A 23431-nucleotide genomic window follows, 5' to 3' on the forward strand; every position below is an offset into this window, starting at 1 on the left:
GCACTCACACGCGCCGGGCGTTAGTTTTAAGCCACCGGGTCTGGGACACGAGCCGCGGTCGACTACGAGGGAGTCCAGCGACATAGCCATTACGCTAACTGCTGGTTCCCCCATCCAAGAACTTTTTAAAGACACCTCATATTGTTATAGTTGTTCTATTTTACTAATTATTGTCATTAATCTCTCTGTACCCAATACGTAAGTTACGCTTTATTTTATAGGTGTGTGCGTAGAGGTAAGCGCATATATGTAGGATTTGATACTATGCATAGGTTTAGGCATTTACTAGGGGTTTGGAACATACCTTCCATGGACAGGCTCTTTTTTCACTTGGTTGTTTCCTTTGCTGTGCAAAAGCTTTTTAGTTTGATGTCCTTCTACCTGTCCACTTTTGTCTTTGTCACCTGTGTTCTTGGTGTCCTATCCAAAGAATTCTTGCCCAATGCAAAGGAATTGTTTTCATTTAGTCACTTTATGGTTTCAGTCTTTTATCCATTCAGTTTGTTTTGCAAGATTAAAAAAAATCCAGAAATAGACTGTGGTAATGACTGTACGGTGGTTAAAATGATTTTACATTATTGTCTATCTTATCACAATCTTTTAGAAAGGACAAATATAGGGAGACCAGCTGATGGTGTAATGGTTACATTGCTGGATTTCCACACGGTCGACCATGGTTTGAGTCCCAGACCTGGCAGCTTAAACTCACACCAGACGCATGTGCATGCGTGCATTCCCAAAGTCCTGAGAGGAGAATGGAGGAGAAGGAACTGTGGTATGGCCACCACCCTTGGGGGGTGATTTCTCACTTTCTCTTTGTCTCTCTCTGGTGAGCACATGCGCCCTATAGCAAAAATCTCTTAAAAGAACAAAAACAAGACAAATACTTAAGACTGATATTAAAATTTGACTTATGTTGTCCAGCCTGCTTAATACTTACTGTCTTTTCCAAATCCTACTCAGTTTTCAAAATTTAGTGGTAATTCCTCCCAAACATCTAATTCCAACATAATGTCACTTCATTTATTTTTGAGAGATTTTTGCCATAGGGTGCATGCACTGGGTGGACAGAGGGAGAGAAAGCAAGAAATCACCCCACAGGGAGATGGCCACCCCCTTCTCCTTTTGGGATTTTGGGCACACACATCCAGCATGAGTTTCCAGCCACCAGGTCCATGGCTTGAACCATGGTCGACCACATGGGAGTCCAGCACCTGAACCACTAAACCACATGCTGGCCCCCCTCACTTTATCTTCTAGACTCCAAGAACTACTACTGTCTGAGTTTATATGGTAATTAATGATGTTCTGCCTGGTGATAGTTCTTCCACTGTTGCCTTGAAGATTAATTTAAACATTTGCATTTGGACCAGCTAACATGGTGTGGTTGTCAGTGCAACTATATCCCACATAACTGACAGCATGGTTCTTCAAGTCACAGGCTCAGTGGTTTGAGAAACACACTGGGCACATGTGCATGTGCCCAAAATCTTCAAAAGGAGGGAGAAATGGAGAACAGACTGTGGCATGACCATTCCCTATGGTGGGGGGGTCACTTTTCTCTGGCAAGCATACATGCTCTCTGGCAAATTTTAAAAAACATATTTATGGGGCCAGCAGGTGGCATAGTGGTTAAGGTGCTGGACTCCCACATGACTGGCTGCAGTTCATCCCAGACCCTGTGACTTGAAACTCACCCAAGTGTGCATGCAGGCATGCTCAAAACCCTGAGAGGAAAATGGAGATGGAACTGCAGTGTGGCCATCTCTCCTGGGGACGATTTTTCACTTCCTCTGTCTCTTGGGCAAGCACACACACCCTATAGCAAAAATATCTCTAAAATAATTTATTTATATACATATATAAATAAATTATATATATATCGACTCCTGTTTGGTCATCAGAAAAGTAATGGTATATTTTCTGTTTTTCTATGGAAAAATGTGTCATGACTTTTTGACGACCAATATAATAGAATCTTATTTGAGTGAAGTGTCAGAATCATATTCTTAGTGTCAGTCAAGAGGACAGGTTCATGACTGACTCCATGGCTCTTGGCCCCATGGTCTAGTGGCTATGGGAGCTGGGTCCCACATGGCTACTAACCTTGATTTGAGTCTTGGCTCTGGTGGCTTGAAAAACACATAAGGCATGAGTACATGCATGCCCCACATCCACACATTTCGTTTTGTTTGAGAAAAGAAGGAAGGTCTATGGTTTGACCATGCCTGACTTGGGGTGCTTTCTCTGAATTTCAAACAAGCACATGCACCCTCAGGCAATTTAAAAAAAAAAAAAAAAGACAGGCTCTAGAGCCTATGCTTGGGTTTGATTAATGAAGTATTTTTCAATAGTCTATTTTTATCTTATTGTACTGCTTCCTTTGAGGTCCTTCAGATTGACAAGGATCCAAACACTTGCTGTGGCTCTGGTTTGCCGTTAAGGACAAGGATCCTTGTATGGGCACAGGATTATGCCCACTAGGGTAATCAGCCCACACGAGCTTGTAGGAAGCATCTCACTGTACACTGGACCAGAAAAGGTGAGATGAGATCCTTGTGCTCATGCCCATGCCACCTCTCATTCCCCACTCAGGTGGCATCACAATTATACCTGTCCCCATCTTCATCAGCCTGGGTGATCATAGAGGGGACCAAAGAAAACAGTTTACCTTCTGGCTTCCTGAGAAGTTGCCTTTATTTACATGCAGTCCCTCCTCTGCAGGGAATCCTATGGAAGGGTCAGGATGAGACAGACCCTGCAAAACTCAGAGCAATCAGCTCCAGTTCCCAGACCACGAGCAACCATCTTCCTTTGTCCATCCTCTGGAGATGTACTTTATGGAAAGGCTGGACCAGACTGCTTCTCCTTAGAGCCACAATAACTCTTCTGCATGCCTACTTGACCATTCCCCACCACCACATTAGGCACAGAGAAAAAGAGGAAAAAGGGGGTGAGGCGTAGCTAATTCTTCTTTGAAGACATGCTAGAAGAGGATAGGTTGGATGTGGTGGCTTATATTGTTAGAAAAGTTTCTTTGGAAGATTGAGCCATGGGAGTTTCCTGAGTTTGTTTTTCAGGATGATGCACCACTACAGAAGGCATTGCTGGTGCATCTGCCTCCTTCAAGGTGGGCGAGGTCATTTGGGGGAGGGCAACTTTGGTAGTTTCTGCAGTGGGTGCTTGGGTGTGTTCCAAGGTCTGGGTGGGCACTGTTGGTTTAACATCATGCTTGGTAGCCATCAGTGGTGTGACAGTCTTCTGGACATGGTTTGGTGACTTCATGGAGGCTACCACAAAATGGGAGGTGCCTTCGTGTTTCTTTCCACCCTTGGCTAAAGCTGGGTGGAGGGCTGCTAGAGTCCAAGGTCTCTCTGCAGTTCTGCCAGGATTTACGGATAAGCCCACAGTCTCATGACTCTCACCTTCTTCCTCTGGAAGGCTTATACTCTCACAATCTGTGGGATAGAAAGATACAAACGAAGATTCCGCAAATGTTACTTGCCTAATCCCTTCCAGCCAAATGTGAAATCCAATTTCTCTCTCAAATGTTACCCCCTCACTACCCTCTCAGGTTCTTTCCTCCAAGATCACCTGTCTACCTCAGACTTTGTGCACATTTTATTATCTCAAATTTAGCCAGGGGCCTATTATGTGAGGTGCTAGCTCATTGTGGAAGGCTTCAGAAGGCAGAAACTGGTATTTGCATGCACTTTGATTTAAATAGAGAAAATGACTCATCCTCAGTTATAGTAAAAGCTTTTTATGGGCAAGATTTTGTCTTTCTTTCTGTTATATACAAAGTGCTCAAAAATGTCAGATTGTAAGTCCTCAATAAAATAATTTTTGTCTGAATGACAGAAAAAGAACAGGTAGTAGTAATTTCTTCTAGTAATGAAGCTAGGAAGTTGAGATCAATTCTCTTACCAAAGGCAAACTAAAACCTGGATGATAAATAAAAACATGAAAACATCTTAAAATTAAGATAGGAGTTAATAATACGGTAAGGAACTATGGTGCCAAACTTGAGAAGTGAGAAGACAATTTCAAAGAAATAGTTCAGAACTCAGTGTTATCTTTGCCCTGACTATAATTCAATCTGAAAGAAACAGTTGGATTCGTAAGCATCATTTTTTGGTCAGACTTAGATTTTTTTTTTTAATAAGGTTTTCTCATAGAGTGAACTGGAGATACAGACAGAGTGGGAAAGTGATAAATCACACCCTCCCCACACCTGGGGAGTGGGGTGTGGGCCAAGTTGCAATTCCTTCTTCATTCTCCTCTCAGGATTTTGGGCATGCACACACATGCTCCCAGTGTGATTTTCAAACTGTTGGGTATAGGACTTGAACCACGGTTAGCTATGTAGAAGTTCAGCACTCTAACCACTATGCCACCTGCTAACTCCTTGAAGTTTAATGTTTTATTGAACTTGAATTTGTAAATCAATTCCATGACAATATCTTTTTGATTAGTTTTCTAATTCATAAACATGACATATTGCTCCTTTGTTTTTATTCCTCTCAGTAAAGTTGTGTAGTTTTTGGTGACCATGATATATCTTCTTTTTTGAAGACTTTTTAGATTAGATTAGACTATATTAGACTAAAGTCTATTTGGTCTGATATTAGAGAGGCAATGACTGCTGGCTGGCGGTCAACATGGTGTCAGCAGGTGCAGATGTACACGCTTGTCCGAGAGGCGGCTGGGGTGCCACATGAGGCCGTGTGTGTGTGCAGTGGGCAAGGCCCCATCCTCCCCAATCTAATGGACCTGGACTGGGGTTTTGGCTGAGGTCCTGGCCTCATCCAATCTTCCTTATTCCACCTCTGTTTCCAAACTTGGTCTTACACCTTCCAGGTGTATCTTGGAGGTATTCAAATAGCCTTTCAATACATTTGCTTTCTGCTTAAATCAGGCAAAACTGGTTTCTATAACAGGCAACCAATAATTCATAAAAACAGGAATATTCTTCATTTATTTTCTACTTGCCTGATTTTCTTATCACTATTTCAACATGATAGGGGTAGAGCCAAGTTAACTGAGCACTTATCCTAAAACATTATAGCTACCATCCTCACCTGAATTTATACAGTTTTTCAAATTTTCCTTTACAACTTCTTTCTAATCCATGCTTTCCTTACCATTTCCATGTCCTAGTCATTTCTTGGCTGGATTTACTGTTATGGGCTGAATGATGTCCCCTTTTCTCAGATTCATATGTCAAAGCCCTAAACCTCAGTGTGACTGTATTTGGAGATAGGGCCTTTAAGGAGATAATAAAGGTTAAGTGGGGTCACAAGGGTAGAACCCTAATCTGATGGGGTGGTACCTCTATAAGAAGAGGAGATACCAGAAATCTTTCTCCCCAACTACACACTGAAGAAATGTCATTTAAGAATACAGTGGTGGGGAGGACAGCAGATTACATAGTGGTTATATCACTGGATTCACATGTGGCCAACCATGGTTCAAGTCCCGGACCTGGTAGCTTGAAAGTCATGGTGGGTATGTGTGCGTGCATGTGCAAGATCCTGGGATGTGAATGGAGGAAAAGGCATTGCAGCATGGCCATCCCCCTTGGGGGTGATTTCTCACTTTCTCTCTCACTGTCTGTCTCTCTCACTCTGGTGAGTGCACATGCCCTAAGGCAAAAACTTCTCAAAACAACAACAACAACAAAATACAGTGGGAGGGCAGCTGTCTACTTGTAGGAAGAAAGCCCTCTCCAGGAATCAAATGTGCCAGCATCTTGATCTTGGACTTTTCTGTGAGAAAAACTAATTTCCGGCTTGAACAGTGGTATTTTGTTACGGAAGCCCTGACTTGCTAATATAGTACAATTACTGATGATCATAAGGGAACTGGAATAGAGCCTCTGACTTCTTAGCATAGACAGTAATGAGATCTTAAAATTCATGTAACTTGGAGTTACTTGAAATTTCCCTGCCACTTTAGAGATTTATGTGAATTTAACTTATTCCTTCCATTTCACAGCATATTAAAACCCATTGCCCTCTACTTAATTTATTCAAATTACTAAATATTTTTTCATGGTCCTGGGAATCCATCCCTGCAACCTGAAGTGCTGAATCAGTATAACTCTCTACCAGCTGGTATGCAGCTCAAGATATTCACCACTGTCAAGAAATTAACTCCTCATGTGACTGTACCAACTTTACTTAAGGCTCCAAGAGGGAGCCTTATGGGAGGGAATTATATCCTTTAATGCACAGCCTTCTGTCCCCTAACTGCCATTTCCTTTTCCATTGCACGAGTTTCCAAAGCCGGTAACTCACCATGGGATTATCCCCACAACCTTCTGAGAAATGAACTCTGGCTTCCCTTACCCCAGCTAGGTCTATCTCATTTCCTCAGCCCCTGAATTTTTCTGCCCAATAAACATTCTTTCATCTCTTCACACAGATGCATAACTATATTGACCCCTTGCTTGAAACACATTTGCCATCTCTTGATTGCCTACATAGACCAGACTCTAGTCTAGCCTTCCAAGGTCTCTGTAGTTTTCTCCCTCCACCCTCCAGTACACATCACCCATAAGTAAAGCCTCACAAAGATCATTCTGCCCTAATGAGCATGGCAGCTACTCTGTGGTAGACCTAGGTGCCCAGCCCAGTGGTGTCAACTGCTCTATTTTTGCCTGCTTCCTCTCTGCTCTTTGCAGGCAAGCCCTCCTCTCTCTTGGGCCATTCTCCACAGGCAGCTTTCAGCTTTCTTCAGCCCCTCTTGGGTGCCAGGCAGGAAGGGGTACCCAGTAACTGTGTGATGCACGAATGTATGAAGACATAAACACTCATTTTGAAATCTGCTAAAGGAACTCACTGCTTAGAAAATGAAGTCCGAAATCTAATGCCTTATGTGAAGGGCCCTGCCGAACCTGTGTCCAGCCTATACTTGCTGATCTCTCTCTGGTTCACACCCCTCGACTTCCCAGATACCCTCAGCCTTGTCAGAGATATGAAAAGCAGACACTGTTTGTTGGAAGCAATGGGAAGGGACAGAAAGATAGGAGTAGGTTGGGACCAGTAGATGGCATAATGGTTATGCCACTAGACTCCCACAGAGTTGATTGCAGTTCTAGTCCCAGGTCCAGTTGCCTGCAACATGCCAGGCACATGTGCATGCATGCCCAAAATCCCAAAAGGAGGAAAGAGGAAAAGGAATTGTGGCATATGGGAATGATTCCTCACTTTCTGTCTCTCCAGCAAGCACATGCACCCTATATCAAAAATCTCCCTGAAAAAGAAAAAAGACGGGAGTAAGCTAGGCTTCTTACTTTACCTGTGGGAAGGCTGGAAGTTTCAAGTGCTTTTTCTTTTTTCATCTCTCTCCACCTGGAAGGAAGCAGACCACCCATTAACTAACTCACAGACCTCATCCCCAAAAAGGGAAATAAATTGATGCAGTGGCCAGAAAAGAAACATTATCCATTGGGTTGTCACTTAAGCAGAGGGTTTGTTTCCCTACTTTAAGGGGTAAATTGTAAATCAAGAAACAATGGACTCTAAAGAACCATAGTCTCCTTTAATACTCCTATTCCAAGATATCCCTTCCCTCTTTTACCTTGAAACTTACAATCCTGTAGCATATCCCCTGCAAGGATTGTCAAATGACATTTTATTGGACAGATAAAAAAAGCACCTAAAAGCGGGAAAGCCAGTGTTAACACCTAACCTTCTTGATTGGTAGCTTCTCTGCTCGGTACTCTGCTTGTTTCATGGAGGCACTTCCTTGAACAGTTTTCACCCACATCCTCTCCTAACTACTCTACAATGAATCCATGGTAAGAGGCTTCACTAAGCTTTAGGGAAAGTTCTTATCCTGAAAATACTGTCTTGTGTTCTGGAGGTGGCAAGGCATGGGAAGAAATGAGAGGTTGAGCTTACGAGCCCTGCCTTGCCATCTCTTGATTGCCAATACTCGACTCTAGTCTGGCACTTCAGATCTCTGCAGGTTTCTTCTTCCACCCTCCAACATACATCACTCCCTGCTGAAGCCCTGAGAAGCTCCTCCACTCTCAGGAGCATGGCAGCTCTGCTGAGCTGGACCTAGGCGTCTGGCCCAATAGCATCAACTGCTCTGCTTTTGGATTATTACAGGAACAGGGTAACTAATTCCTCAACTTTCTGTGAGTCTATTCATTACTTTTTTGTTTCAGGAAAAATTCATTTAAAACCACACATTCATATATTTACCAATGAAAATAAAACACGGCAATAATGAAAACTGCAGAAACACCATCCGTAAGAAGCCATATTAACATATAGTCTCTTGGCGTCTGCAAAACATAAAACAAACCATGGTTAAAAACTTCATGGTCAGAAGGGATTTTACATCCTTGGGCCAAGTCCCTCGCTCTGCTGCCAGGGCCAGAGGAGGAGAGAAAGGTGGGACAGACCAGAAGGAGGAGCCTTGATCAATGTGGGAAGCTCAGAAAGGACACCTGCAACTATCCTACAGTTACCTGTACAGATGAGGGGACTCTATAAGGGACAAAACACTTCAAACATCATCTTCCTTGACCCTCCAAAGATGTCAGAGGAAGTCCCTGAGAAATCACAATTTAATCTATTCTGAGCCCAGGACAACAGCCCAGGTTTCTTGACGTCTAGTGCTCTGTTTTCAGGCATGGCTCCCCAGCTCCCCAAGCCCAGCTACACAGCCAAATCTACTTGGCAGCTTCAGTTTCCTGGTCTCATTACAGACCTGGGTACTCAGAATCTGTATCTCTAGCATGTTCCACGGGTGATGTTGAAGCAACTAGGCTGTGAATAGCATTTGGGAATCACTGTTCTTAATTATTATGCTTCAAATGTCAAAATATCACTCCCCTTACCTCTATGCCTCTTCTTCCTCCAGCCTCCTGGCCTAAATTACCTCTTCCTTATCTTTTCTTTCTTTCTCTCTTTCTTTCTTTCTTTTTTCTTTTCTTTTCTTTTCTTTTTTTTTGAGAGGTTTTTGAGAGGGTACGTGCGCTCACCAGAAAGACAGAGCGAGACAGAGAGACAGAAAGCGAGATATCACCCCCCCACCCAGGGGGAATGGCACCTCAATCCCCTCTCCTCCATTCTCCTCTCGGGATCTTGGGTGCACATGCACACATGCAAGGTGTGAGTTTAAGCCACCGGGTCCAGGACTCGAACCATAGTTGACTACATGGGAGTCCAGTGGCATAGCCATCATGCCAACTGCTGGTCCCAGACTTCATCTATGTCAAGGACCTGCAATCCAAGATTGCCTTCAGAGTCACCTTCAGAAAACTGCCCAACCCACCAGCAAAAGGAAAGGTCAGTTTCACATTTCCACCAGAGGGCCTTAATACAGTACTGACCCTATGAGACTATACCCTTGACTCATCCTGTCTTCCCTGGTCTTGACAACTTGAACAGGCCAGAAATAGGGCAGTGAGGGTACTGGTATAGAGAAGGCAACCTGAAACCCCTCTCCACGTGGGCTTCTCTGCCTAAAGTTTTAACGTCCAAGGCAAAATGGAGTTTGAGTTATTTCTCTGGACAAGACACATTAGTTCTGAGATAAGGCTTTTTGATGACTAGAAGTGAACTTTTAAAATTTACCTAAGAGGGACTTGAAATGTTTTGGGGACTGAGTGAGATTTCATTCTGAAGCACGGAAATGCCTCCCAGACCAAGTTTAAAGAATCAGTGGAGTGGTGGGACCAGCAGATGGCTTAATGGTTATGTTGCTGGACTCCCACGTAGTCAACCATGGTTCAGGCCCTGGATCTGGCAGCTTAAAACATCGGGTGCATGTGCGTGCATGTCCAAATCCCAAGAGAATGAAGAATCCCTTCTGGGGATTGCAGCATGGCCATCCCTCCACCTCCGAGGTGTGTGTGTGTGGGGGGGTGATTTCTCACTTTCTGTCTCTCTGTTTCTCTCTCTGGTGAGCACACGTATCCTATAACAAAAATCCCTCAAAAGAAAGAAGAATCAATGGAATGAAATCACTTTTCTGTTGTATGTTTTTGCATCCCACTAGATTAATCGATTCTCTATACAGAGAAGACAATGTGGCATGTAGCAGTGACTGGTTAGCTAAGGCTCCCTCCACAGATAAAAAGTGAAGGGGTGTGGCTGGTATTTCAACCAGGCCCTTGGGTCTCCAGGCCCCTGGTGGTGAGTACAGAAGAGCCAGAACAAGAAACCAAGCTGGGCAACTGAACACTGGCTCCCTTCCATAAAAGCATTTTGTTCAGAACACGTCGGTTTTACTTCAGAGTCAAGGACACCTGGTCTCCCCCATAGCCATGCCACTGTTTACTGCTGCCACGCCTCTAGGAAGGTGGGCTGCAATAACAGAACTCTGGAGTCAGACTTCCTTTCTGTAGCCTGCATCATGAACCACGTGCAAAGATATACTTGAGTTTCCGTTTTCTCAAGGGGATAATAAAAGTGGCTAATTCAGAGGTTTAAATTACATAATGTGTATAAAGCATGTTGTAAGGATTCGATAAACGTCAATTATTATAACGATACTAATTTCTCCTGGAAAAATGACAGAAGGATCTGGGTGAGAGGATGGAGAATGCCATATCTCCAGTATTCACAGAAAGGTCTCAGATCTTAAATCACTCCCCGGGGCCAGCACAGTGGGCAACACGGGGTTTGGGTCTCCAGGCCCCTGGTAGTGAGTACAGAAGGACAGAGATTGCTTTTGCACCAGGCTGGGAAGAACAATCCTGATAACTAGCTCACCATGAAGTAGTGAGGGTGATTAAGCCGACGCAGGAGCGAAATGTTGTCTGTGGTCACTGAGTTAATCCTGGAGCACCAGGCCAGTGAGAAAAGCCAAGGTTCATTGACGATGTATAAGTTGATGGTGATGTTAGCTGCTTTATAATGTCTGAAACAAAAAGCGGAAGCCATGGGGATTTAGGCCCAGCTTGTTCGCATCATCTAAAAAAGAAACAACCATCACATTTGTGAAAGGCCACTACCTAAATCACCAGAAGCAGCTGGGCCTGGACCAGTAACAACAGAACAGGGCAGAACAGGCTCAGGTTGCAATGAGATTAAAAGACCGAATTAGGACCTCTGCTCCTGCAGCAACAGTGGTATGCTTGAAAACTAGATGTCCTATGAAGAGTAAAACAAAGAAATTAAAAAGAAAAGGGGAGGGAGGGAGAGAGGAAAAAGAGAGATTGGGGAAAAAAGAAAGAGCCATGATGTGAGTACTCCTTCCAGAGCTGATTTCAAGCTACCACTGGTGAAATCAATTTGCAAAGCTCTGGAATGTTCGGTAACTGGTTTGAGCTGCTTGGGCACACTACTTAGGAGCAACTATACTTATTTCCATCAGAGTCCTTCAGCATCCTCTACTCTACTAATCAGCTCACCTAGCAGACTTCTTTACTTCAGTGTAAGCAAACTAAAAGCACATACTGTCTTATTCATCTCTACATATTAAGTACTAGCATAATACCTGGCTCCATAAATATTAATTGAAGGAATAAATAGCAATATGGTGAGCAGGTTAAATTTCAAATATAAAGAATTTTTACAAGCATTGAGTTGGGGAAATAAAATCCAGTTTTTCCTAAGGTACTCAGTGCCAATAGGTACTTGTGCTCTGTCTATAGAAACGGGGGAAAAATAACAAAAACACCTAGTAATTCTAGTCAAGTTGCCCTTTCGAGGATTCAATTTCTCAAACAGCACAAAACGCAAATGCCTTTAAAAAACCCTAAGATGGGGGACCAGTAGTTAGCGTAATGGCTATGTCACTGGACTCCCACGTAGTCGACCGCGGTTCACATCCCGGACCCGGTGGCTTAAAACTCACGCCAGGCGCGTGTGCATGCGTGCCCAAGATCCCGAGAGGAGAATGGAGGAGAAGAGATTGCGGCATGGCCACCCCCCGGGGGGTGATTTCTCACTTTCTGTCTCTCTGTCTCTTTCTGTCTCTGTCTCTCTCTGTCTGGCGAGCACACGTGCCATATAGCAAAAAACTTCTCAAAACAAAACGAAACAAAACCCCTAAGATGGAATGGCATGTTAGAAGTTGCTCTGTACAGGGATCAGCAGATGGCATAATATTTATATAATAGTCACTGGACTCCCACATGGCCAACTGCAGTTTAAGTCCCAGAGCAGGAGGCTTGAAACTGATGCTGGGCACGTGTGTGTATACACAAAAGGAAAATGGAGGAGAAGGGATTGTGGCATGACCATCCTCCCAGGGCCTGATTTCTTTTGGTCTCTCTGTTTCTCTGGTGAGCACATGCACCCTATAGCAAAAATCTCCTAAAAAAAAAAAAAAAAAAAAAAGCTGTTCTGTACAAGCCTGGACTTGAATCTCAGCTTGGCCAATATTAGCTAATTTTACTATTAACAGTAAAATAACATCTCCTTTGCAGAGACCAGCTGAGCCCCACAGTTGGAGATATTAACACTCCCTTCTTGGTGATTGGGGTACAAGAAATCATTCCTTTTTTTTCCTTTGATTTGGGAGGTTGTTCCCAGAAGAAGGCAAAGAGGTTTGGCTTGATCTCCTCATCAACATGATAACTAGATCCTTTAAAAATAAAACAATGACACTTGCTTAGAAGAGAGGCCTTATATATAATGTTCTTAAAGAGATGTTCTTGGTTAAACATTTATTACATGTTTTATAAATTAATTGTGAGGCATGGATCCCTGGAGAATGACATAAAAATTAGCTCTCTAGAAGTACTAAGTGGAGATGTTTCATAAATCAAATGCTCCCATCTTGTGTGAGACAGCGTTGCAAAAGTCAAGATCAATGTCTCCAACCTCACCTTTGTCTAAGCCTCTTGACTGCCTGTAATATCCTTAAAATTAGTCATCATGTTTGATAAAAGTTAAGTTCTCTGATGAGTGAGAGTCTGACCTGAAACCTAATCCTTTGTGCTGGCTCAATAGGAAAAAGAGGGAAAAATGAATACGAAAAATGTTAAAAGACTATCAACCAACTTGAACTGAAAACTTACAGAATACTAAACCCCACAACTGAAGAGGACACATCGTTTTCAGGGGACATTGGGAGTTGGCTAAGATAAACAAAATACATGGCCATAAAATACGCTTTAATACATTTAAAAACATTAAAATCATACACAGTTTTTCTCTGGTCACATTGAATTTAAGTCAGAAATCAATAACTAAAGCACTTGGGAAATATTGAAACATTTAATGTGATGCCTGTTAAATCTAATGCCAGTTGAAACTATGCCCAGGACCTATGGGCAAAGAATAACTTTAAAGGCACAGTGGTAAAAGAATTTGGACTCTAGAGTCTGTCTGACATATTCTTAAATTATTCCAGCTCTGTCCCTGACTAACTGTATTAATTAACCTTGGTGAATGACCTACACTCTGTGAATGGGAACTAATGACAATTCCACTGTACAACATGGAAGGATGATGACAACAAAAGCAGCAGCTAACATTTCATTGACCTCTTACATTTGTCCTGCATTTTACTGTGTACATAATACAAGGGGATCTTTTTTAAAGTTCATGAAAAATGTATATTATGAAAAAGTTACACATGGGATTTTTTTTTTTTTTGGCTTCAAAATAAACTGATACTTTAATTCCACTTTTTCATAAACTTTTTGAAAGTACCCTTGTATGAATGAGCTCATCTTTTAACTATTTCAGCAGGTTCTATGGTTATCCTCATTTACAAAGGATAAAACAGATTATTAGAAATTTGATAAAGTCACATATGGAGCTGATGGTTGGCCAGAATGTGAGACAGAGCCTGTGGTCTGCCAAGAATAGAAAGATATTGTAATGTATTTTACAACTATTATATCAATCTAAATTTGGGTTAAGAGAGAAGGAAATCATCATTTTTCCATTTTAAAAAAGTGAAAGGAGGGACCAGCAGATGGTGGAATGGTTACGTCACTGGACTCCCACATAGCTGACCACAGTTCAAGTCCTGGACCTGGTGGCTTAAAACTCACACTGAGTGCATGTGCATGTGTGCCCAAAATTCTGAAAGGAGAATGGAGAAGGGACTGCAGTGTGGCCATACTCCCTGAGGGGTGATTTCTCACTTTCTGTCTGTCTCTTTGGTGAGTGCACACACCCTATAGCAAAAAAACTCTCTAAAAAACATGAAAGAAAATAATTTTCTATTTGAAAAAAAAAAGTAGAAGGACATAGAGATATGCACAAAATAGAGGAGCAGTTGAGTAAAAAGAAATTTCTGATTAGGAAGAAAGGAGGCTGAGACAGAGGATCACAATAGAGCAAGATTTTATCTTCAAAAAAAAGGAGAAAGAGGGAAAGGCGGTGTGGATTAAATTAAGCAGTAATTAATAACAGTTAAGTGTAAAAAAGTTCATTTCATTCCCAGGCACTTCTAATTTTGAAAACTGTCTCTAATTTTATATTTATAACTGTGGTGGCTAATCATTTAAGTTTCTTCTCATATTTGGCTATTTTAAGACTTTAAAAATATGCTTTAGTTATGGTCTTATTTAATTATGCCTATAAGAAACATGTTTATCTGGGTCACAAAGCTATTTAAGAGGTATTGAAATTCAGCTGATAATAGCAGGAGGAAATAAACAACTTTTTGAGTTCTTACTTTTCAATGTCTGCCTTACATAAAAAGAGAAATGCAAAGTACATAAAAAGTGTGTTGAATGATGAGAGCCTAAGGCACAAAAGAAAAGGACTGAAGTCTATGTTCCAGAAACACAGTCTATGCTGATACATGGTGGTTGGCAGATGGAGAGAGGTATAGAAGGAGAAAGTAGGGGGTTCCAGGAAGATAACCACACAAAGAAATCCTTATATGGAAAGAGGAAGTTAAGTAGCTTAGCTGGAATGCATATGTTATGCAAAGTAACACATCAAGAAAGGTGTGATCAAACACTTACCTCAACCCACTGAAGAACAACCTCTTGTAGTCAACATTTATTATACTGATATTTTCTTTTGTAAGGCGCTCAACAGAGTATAAACGGCCCACCTGCTGAAAACCAGGAGCCTTATGCCTGACATAGGCTCTATCATGACCTGACAACCAAAAAATCTGTAAGGAGAAACAGGAATTCCTTCAGTGGATAATCAGCATCTAGGTACTACAGTCCCATGGAGACTAGATAGAGATCCACTCCAGAACCAGTGGTTTACAGAGAGCAGAGAGAGATTCTATCTAGCCTTTGGTGAGAGAGTCAACTTGGCTTAATATAGTTTAATGAGCTCTTTTTTTTGGGGGGGGGTGCTATAGGGCGCATGCACTCACTGGAAAGACAGAGAAAGACAGAAAGAAAGCGAGAAATCACCCCCCAGGGTGGATGGCCACACCGCAATCCCCTCTCCTCCATTCTCTTCCTGGGCATGCATGCACATGTGCCTGGCCTGAGTTTAAGCCACCAGGTCTGGGACTTGAATCACGGTCGACTACGTGGTCAACTACATGGGAGACCAGCGACATAGCCATTACGCCAACTGCTGGTCCCTAATGAAGTCTTCTCTTTTTTTTTTTTTTTAAAGAAAAAAAGTTTTCCCATAGGACACGTGCACTCACTGAAGAGAGAAAGCAAGAGGGAACAAAATAAATCACCCCCTAGGGGGACGGCCACACTGCAATCCTCTAATGAACTCTTATAAATGGGGCTTTCACCATGGCAGTTCTGAGGCTGAGTTTTCTCAGGACTTCCCCATTCACCAGTTAGCATCAAGGGTTAAGGGCCCACTATGTACAGAAAGTATCACACTAGCAAAATGAGTGAGAACTGGTGAATGTGGATGAATGATGGGAATCAAAAACATTTCCTGATGATGGTAAAAACCATCGCTGGAGGGAACCAGCAGTTAGCGTAATGGCTATGTCGCTGGACTCCCACGTAATCGACCGCGATTCGCGTCCCGGACCCGGTGGCTTAAAACTCACGCCGGGCACATGTGCGTACGTGCCCAAGATCCCGAGAGGAGAATGGAGGAGAAGGGATTGCAGCGTGACCATCCCCCCTGGGGGGTGATTTCTCGCTTTCTGTCTCTCTCTCTCTGTCTGGCGAGCGCACGCGCCCTATAGCGAAAATCTCTCCAAAAAAAAAAAAAAACACCGTCACTGGAGAAGTTATTTCTTGCTAACAGGGATGTTATTATGATTCCTTTGTGGAAATAATTCCATTTGCAAAATAATATGTATTTGTTTCACTTATAGCACTCTCATATTCTGAAATTTTAAGTGACTTGGAATGACTGACTGCCCAAATGCACAACTGCTACTGAAAACCTGATGAGCAACTCTATGCTCAAATAAGAGCCAGCTGCCCTTTCTATATTACTTGTTAAAACCAAGTTCTCAAAGCCTTAGTGTTTCCCAGACTCTTTCTAATAAATCTAAATTGGAGATGGTGCAGATCATGTTAGTTACTATACACATCCCTCTTTAACTGAGTGATGATATTTCATTTGGTTTGGAACAGCAAACAGCCTCAATGTTTTTCTACAGAGAAGTAAATTAAACTGGGTCATTCTTAGATCACCATTTGTAGCTGTATAAGTAACAATATCCATTTCCATAGGAAGCAAAATTACTTAAGGATCCCAGGGATGATCTGTCAATAGATCAAGTCAAGTTCAAGACTTGTGCTCTTGGGACATGCTACCCAACTCCCAACCTCTACAACAAACACTGAAATAGACCTACCAGATGTTGCTCAATTTTAGAGTCAAGGATCACTTTTACTGTTTGGCGGACAAATGCATTTCTGAAAGGATGTTTTGGTGGACAGCCATTAAGATCAAATATCACAAATTTTTTTTTCTTCTGTGCAAATTGCAATAATTCATATAGTTTTGGAATTGACTGATTTCTTGCCTTTTTTTTATCAGCCTCTGATAGAGTTTTCATATCATAAAATGGTTTGCGCTAAAAATAAATACATCAAAGAATACATTGGTTCTCATTAAAAGCATTTTCCAATTTTCCTGCTATGTAGTCCCACACCCGTCTTCATTGATGCTCCACTACCACTCAATCTACTAGGCCCTCTGAAATACAGTTCCTGAGATAAGAGTTGCCAAGGAAGGAAATTAAGTGTAATCTCCATTGGGAATTGTGGTGTTTGAATGCTGCCTTCTACATCCTAGAACCTGCTGTATTCACCCAGAAGGCTCTTTATGTTTTTATTGTAACCTTCCTTTGCAGTCTTTTCTTCCATTTCTCAAGGTAATAATCCCCTTTCAATTGTGTTGGCACCCCTCATATGCTCTCACTGTTTTAGTTTGGTGAAACAGAAGGAACATTTTCTGTAGCTCTAGACTGAACCACATTCAATCTCAGCTCTACCCCCTCTACTTGCTGCCTTCCTTACAAAATCCACCTACTAAAACACTATCCTCAACATGCAAAGCCTAGTTCAAATGCTTCTTCCTTCAGGAGGCTTTCTTTAAATATTCCTGATAAAGAGACTTTGGTGGCTTTAAACCTCAAAGGCTATTTTTGGCCTTTGTAATTATACTTCTTATTCTTCCTTCTACAGTTATTTGTACATGTCTTAGACAAATCTTGGCTCGATATGCTAGTTTCTTGCTGTGCAACTTTGGTTAAAACCATTTAAATTCACAGTCTTCTCTGTCCAAACTACAAAATGGAAGAAGGGAGGGGTAATCTATGTATTTCTTAAGATTATTTTGGGACGAGCAGATGGCTTAATGGTTATGTCACTGGACTCCTACATGGCCAACCACTATTCGAGTCTCAGACCCAGAGGCTTAAAATTCACATGAGTGCGTGCATTCACAAAAGCCCCAGAGGAGAGTGGAGAAGAAAGGATTACAGTATGTCCTGGGGGAGGTGATTTCTCACTTTCTCTCTGTCTCTGTCTCTCTAACAAGTGTACATGCCCTAGAGGAAAAATCTCTCTCTCTAAAAAATGATATTTTTAAAGATTAAATACAGTGAACTATTTACAGGAAGCATAACCGGTCCACAGAAAAAGTATATAATTCACATACATTACCTTATTCTCTACTGATTCTACTGAGATATAACTTGTTCATGGCAGAAACTGTCTATAATCTTCACAAGGTGCACAGTATTCATCTTATAGATGGCAGTACATATATTTGCATATGAAATTTATTAAGTGACTGTTTTTATAGTCATTTGCTAATTTTAGATAATTTTTGGGTGAAAGGTTATCTCACAGAAGGAGCAGTAGCTAGCAGTAGCTATCTCACATTTTCTTAAAACTCACTTTTTTCCGTAAACATTATATTAATTCTCATTCACATCTTTTCTACATTTGTTTGTTTGTTTGTTTATTTATTTATTTATTTATTTATTTATTTTTGCCATAGGGCACATGTGCCTGAGAGAGACAGAGAGAGGGAAAGTGAGAAATCACCCACCAGGGAGGATGGCCACACTGCAATCCCCTCTCCTGTGTTCTCCTCCTAGGATATTGGGTATGCATGCACACACACGTGCCTGGCATGATTTTCAAGTTGCCTTGTCCAGGACTCGAAACATGATCAGCAATGTCGGACCAGAGCCTTAACTACCATGCTACCTTCTGGCCTCTCCTCCTTCTCTCTTTAACAAACTGCTCTTGCTCACATTTTTCTCATGAAAGAAACAATCACATTACACATATCCTCATAAAATTGCTAGACGACTTCTAGCAGATCATAGAGCCTGAATTAAATGAGGGACTAGATATGACTTCAAGACTGCAATTAAGGGTTTTCTTAATTCTCAAGAAAATATAAATTTGGGGGCCAGCAGGTGGCGTGGTGGTTAAAGGTGCTGGACTCGTGCAAGGTTGACCGCAGTTCAAGTCCTGGACCTGGCAGCTTGCTTTCTCTCTCTTTCCTTCCCTCCCTCCCTCTCTGGTCAAATTAAAATGAGCAAAGTTAAATAATTATTAAAAAAAGAAAATATTAACTTGTCCAGGATCCAAGATTTTGTTAGATACTACCAGACCCAGACCAACTGGTTAACTTAATTGTTATACTTTCATGTGAGGAAAATAATTTTTATATATTTTTATTATTCATACATTAAAATTGCTATATATCATTTAGATTATGAAGAGACTTTACTCAGTCCAGTCCAGTTGAGACCACCATACACATCCACGTCAATGGATAATAGATCTTATCTGTGTCCCACACGTGTCTTACCTCTCCATTTTCCCCCCAAATTTCCTACGTTCTTCCCCTCTGACACTCTAGTTTCCATTACAATTTTTAATACTTTTATGTTTTCCAGTCTTTTAGTCTCTACCATAGAGTGCAGACAGTTGGTATATGTTAAGTGGAGATATGCAATGTCTCTCTTTCAAAGCCTGACTTGCTTCACTCAGCAACTACTCTTCCATATTCGTCCACTTTCTGTCAAATTCCATGGCCTTGTTTTTTTTTATGGCTGAATAGTATTCCATGGAGCATATGTGCCACAATTTCTCAATCCATTCATCTGTTTGTGGACAGTTGGGTTGGTTCCATGTCTTAGCAATTGTGAATAAGGCTGCAATGAATATAGATATGCAAGTGCTTTTCTGACTGAGTGCTCTCCTGTCCTTTGGGTAGATAACCAGGAGTGGAATTGCTGGATCATATGGTAGTTCTATTTGAAGGTCTTTGAGGAACCTCCATATTGTTCTCCACAGTGGCTGGACCAATTTACATTCCCACCAACAGTGTAGGAGTGTTCCCCTTTTCGCCACATCCTCTCCAGCACTTATCATTATTATTTTTTTAATCTTCACCATTCTGACTGGGGTTAGGGGTATCTCATTGTGATTTTGATCTGCATCTCCCTTACAATGAGGGGTGTTTAGCATTTTTTCATATGCTTTTTGGCTGTTCATATGTCTTCCTTAGAGAGTTATTTATTCAGTTCACTTTCCCATCTTTTAATTGGATTAATCATTTTCTTCCAGGTAAGCTGCTTGAGTTCCCTGTGTATTCTGGTTATCACTCCCTTATCTGAGGCACAGTTAACAAAAATTCACTTCCATTCCGAGGGTTGTTGATGTACACCAATTACAGTATCCTTTGCTGTACAGAAACTCCTTAATCTGATGTAATCCCACCTGTCTATTTGGGGGATTATTGCCTGTGCTTTGGGGGTCTTACTTAAGAAGTCTTTGCCTACACCCCAATGTCTCCTAGAATTTCCCTAGGGCTTGCCACCAGTAGTTTTATAGTTTGCGGCCTTAGGTTTAGATCTTTGATCCACTTTGAGTTGATTTTTGTTAATGGTGATAGATAAGGGTTCAGATTCATCTTTCTGCACGTGGATACCCAGTTTTTCCAACACCATTTGCTAAAGAAGTTTCCCTTTTCCCAGTGAATTGACTGGTACCCTTTGTCAAAGATAAGTTGACTGTATGTTTTAGGGTTTATTTCTGGAGTCTCTACTCTGTTCCATTGTTCCTCATGTCTATTTTTGTGTCAATACCATGCTGTTTTGATTATCACAGCTTTGTAATATATTTTGGGGCCAGGGAGTGAGATGCCACCTACTCTAGTCTTCTTGCACAGGATGGCTTTAGCAAAACAGGGTCTTTTATGGTTCCAGACAAATTCTATGATTGTCTTTTCTAGATCTGTGAAGAATGTCTCGTAATTTTATTGGGATTGCATTGAACATGTAGATTAATCTGGGTAGGATTGTCATTTTTACTATATTGATTCTGCCAGTCCAGGAACATGGGATGTCCTTCCACTTGTTTGTATCGTTTCCAATTTTTTTTAAACTTCCCATAGTTTTCCCTGTGGAGGTCTTTAACTTATTTGGTTATATTTATTCCGAGGTATCTTATACTTCTTGTGGCTATGGTTAATGGAATTACTTTCTTCAGTCCGATCTCAGTCTCCCTGCTGTTTGTATATAGAATTGCTATAGATTTCTGTATGTTGATTTTGTATCTGGCCACTTTACTGTATTCCTGTAACCCCCATTCTACTCAAGTTATTTCTAAAGATCCAAAAGGGTGGAACTCTCCTAAATTCATTCTGTTAAGCCTCCATCACCCTCATCTTTAAAACATACAAGGAAGGAAAACTATAGACCAATATCTGTGATGAATAAAGACACAAAAATTCTCCACGAGATACTAGCAAATTGTATCCAACAACATATAAAAAGATTATACATAACAACCAGGTATGCTTTATTCCAGGGATGCAAGGATGGTTCAACATATGCAAAACCACAAATGTAATACACCTTATTAACAAAAAGAAAAATAAAAACCACACAATCATATCAATTGATGCAGAAAAGACATTTGATAAGATACAACATCACTTCACAATCAAGACACTCAGCAAAATTGTCATAGAAGGGTCATTCCTCAACACAATAAAAGCAATCTATGAAAAACCCATAGCTAACATCATCCTGAATGGGGAAAAGCTAAAAACTATCACAAGACAAGGATGCCCACTTTCTTCACTCCTTTTTAATATAGTACTGGAAGTCCTTGCAAATACAGTCAGAAAAGAGAATAAAATAAAAGGCATTCAGATAGGAAAAGAAGTGAAATTATCTCTATTTGCAGATGACCTGATTGTATACATAGAAGACCCAATGATATCCACAAAACAATTTCACTAGCCACATGGTAATTTTTTTTTCTCCCAAGAGAATGGAAAATCATTTTTCCCTCTCTGTGTCTCTCTCCAGTGAGTGTATGTGCTCTTGGACAAAAACCCAAGGGGGAAAAAAAAAAAACACTCTACAATCAAACCTAAAAATAAAACTTCCAGATAATGATATTTGAACCCCAGTTTTCCTGATACTCCTCAGTAGCTATAGTTGTAGTATAATTAAGCTAGGTATACTTACCTAAATCCATTAAAATAAAGCTATTAACCCTAAAAAAATCAAAATGTATTACACTAATATGTCCATCTTCATCTCCTGTAACTAACCCAAAACGTAACAATAAGAGATGGTTTGGGAGAAAAGTTTTTAAAACCAAAAAAATAGGATGTATAATAAAAATATTAAACATCAGTTCCCACATGGTATCTTACAGTGATCACTGAGGTGAGAAAACAATTGTCTTCCAACAATAAGGATCATTAAGTCCCAATATGAAGCACAAAGAAAAACTACTCATTAATTAAAATGATCAGCCACTTCACCGATCATACTGCCCCCATTAAATATCTGTTTGCTGAAACTTTGGCTCACTTTTAGGATTAAGTTTAATTTTACAAATCCTAATCAGACTTTTATGAGCCATGCATCATGCATTAGACATAGTACAGGCTTTTCATTTAGAACACACATTTGTTAAAACATTAGCTATGGTCGACAAGTCCAACATATACATGCCAATGGGGCATCTTCAGGGTTTTTTGTTTTTGTTTTTGTTTTTCTTTATGAAAAAAAGAAAGGGAGAGAGGAAGAAAAGAGGGAGGGAAAAACAGAGAACGAGAGAGGCAGAAATAAGCATTTTTGACAGTCTTGCTATGTCACTGTCCTGACCTGGGGGGACAGCCGAACAGGTTTCCTGAGTGAAGGAGTGAGAGTCGGGACAAGTGGCGTAGTGTTACAACACAGAGACGACAGTGTCGTCCGTTTATTGTGGGCAGCACGGTACAGCACAGAGACGATGCAGTGTCACAGCTCTTCAGGGTCGTCCGGAGACGATGTAGTGTTACAACTCTTCAGGGTCTCCCAGGTCGTCTGGAGACGATGTAGTGTCAGCTCTTCAGGATCTTCAGGGTCGTCTGGAGACTGCACGGTGTTTCAGATCTTCAGGCTCTTCAGTCGTCATCTTCCTGGTTGTTGTCATCTGGCTACTGTGGGCCAGGCATCGTGGTTATATACACACTGGTGGGCTATGATTGGTTGTAAACGGTGGGCCGTGATTGGTTTTAAACGGTGGGCCATGATTGGTTGTAAATGGTGGGTTATGATTGGTTGCTTTTGGACCAATCGTGAGGTGCCGGATATGCAAATTTGAGGGATTCTAGTGGCCAATCAGAGCAAAGTTTCGAAGGTCGGGTTTTTTTAAGGGAACCAATCATGGTAATTGTTTGCTCCCTGCAAACCTCAGCAGACTCGCCGGTGCACAGCCTCCCACATATCCCCCCTCTCTGTTTTGAGAGATGAGGAAAAAGCCTGGGGAAATCGTGTCTGTCTTAGGTTGGAGTCATTTATGGAACCATATGTCCATTCTTACCTGTCATTGGAGAGTCCCATAGCTATGATGGGCCTCCTGTCTTAGGTGGAAGGACTAAATAGTTATTTGGCTCATCAGACTCTCTTACCCGTCTTTGACTAACCAATTCAGTGCCTCAGGCGAGACCAGTACAGGGGTGTTGGTCTTCCATAAGCGAGTCAAATTTGTTGTTTGAGGAATGACATGCACCTATTAAATATAACAGGTACCAGTGAGCAAACAATTAAAAATCCAATGAATGGGCCAAAG

At 41.3% G+C, this 23431-nt stretch overlaps 1 protein-coding gene across 1 annotated transcript in view; it reads right to left on the reverse strand.

Annotated features, from left to right (window-relative positions):
- Positions 1–2681: 2681 nt before the first annotated feature.
- The window catches only part of GDPD4 (glycerophosphodiester phosphodiesterase domain containing 4), a 79382-nt gene continuing 58632 nt past the window's right edge, over positions 2682–23431 (reverse strand). The window contains exons 12-17 of the mRNA XM_006149971.1: positions 16681–16902; positions 14900–15054; positions 10737–10884; positions 8217–8299; positions 7303–7355; positions 2682–3458 (exon numbers count right to left, since the gene is read on the reverse strand). Of these exons, the coding sequence (XP_006150033.1) occupies positions 3016–3458; positions 7303–7355; positions 8217–8299; positions 10737–10884; positions 14900–15054; positions 16681–16902 (1104 nt within the window). The 3' untranslated portion in view covers positions 2682–3015. The remainder of the gene's footprint in view (positions 3459–7302; positions 7356–8216; positions 8300–10736; positions 10885–14899; positions 15055–16680; positions 16903–23431) is intronic.

Source organism: Tupaia chinensis, unplaced genomic scaffold, assembly GCF_000334495.1.
Source record: "Tupaia chinensis unplaced genomic scaffold, TupChi_1.0 Scaffold000274_1, whole genome shotgun sequence".
NCBI classification, from domain to species: domain Eukaryota; kingdom Metazoa; phylum Chordata; class Mammalia; order Scandentia; family Tupaiidae; genus Tupaia; species Tupaia belangeri.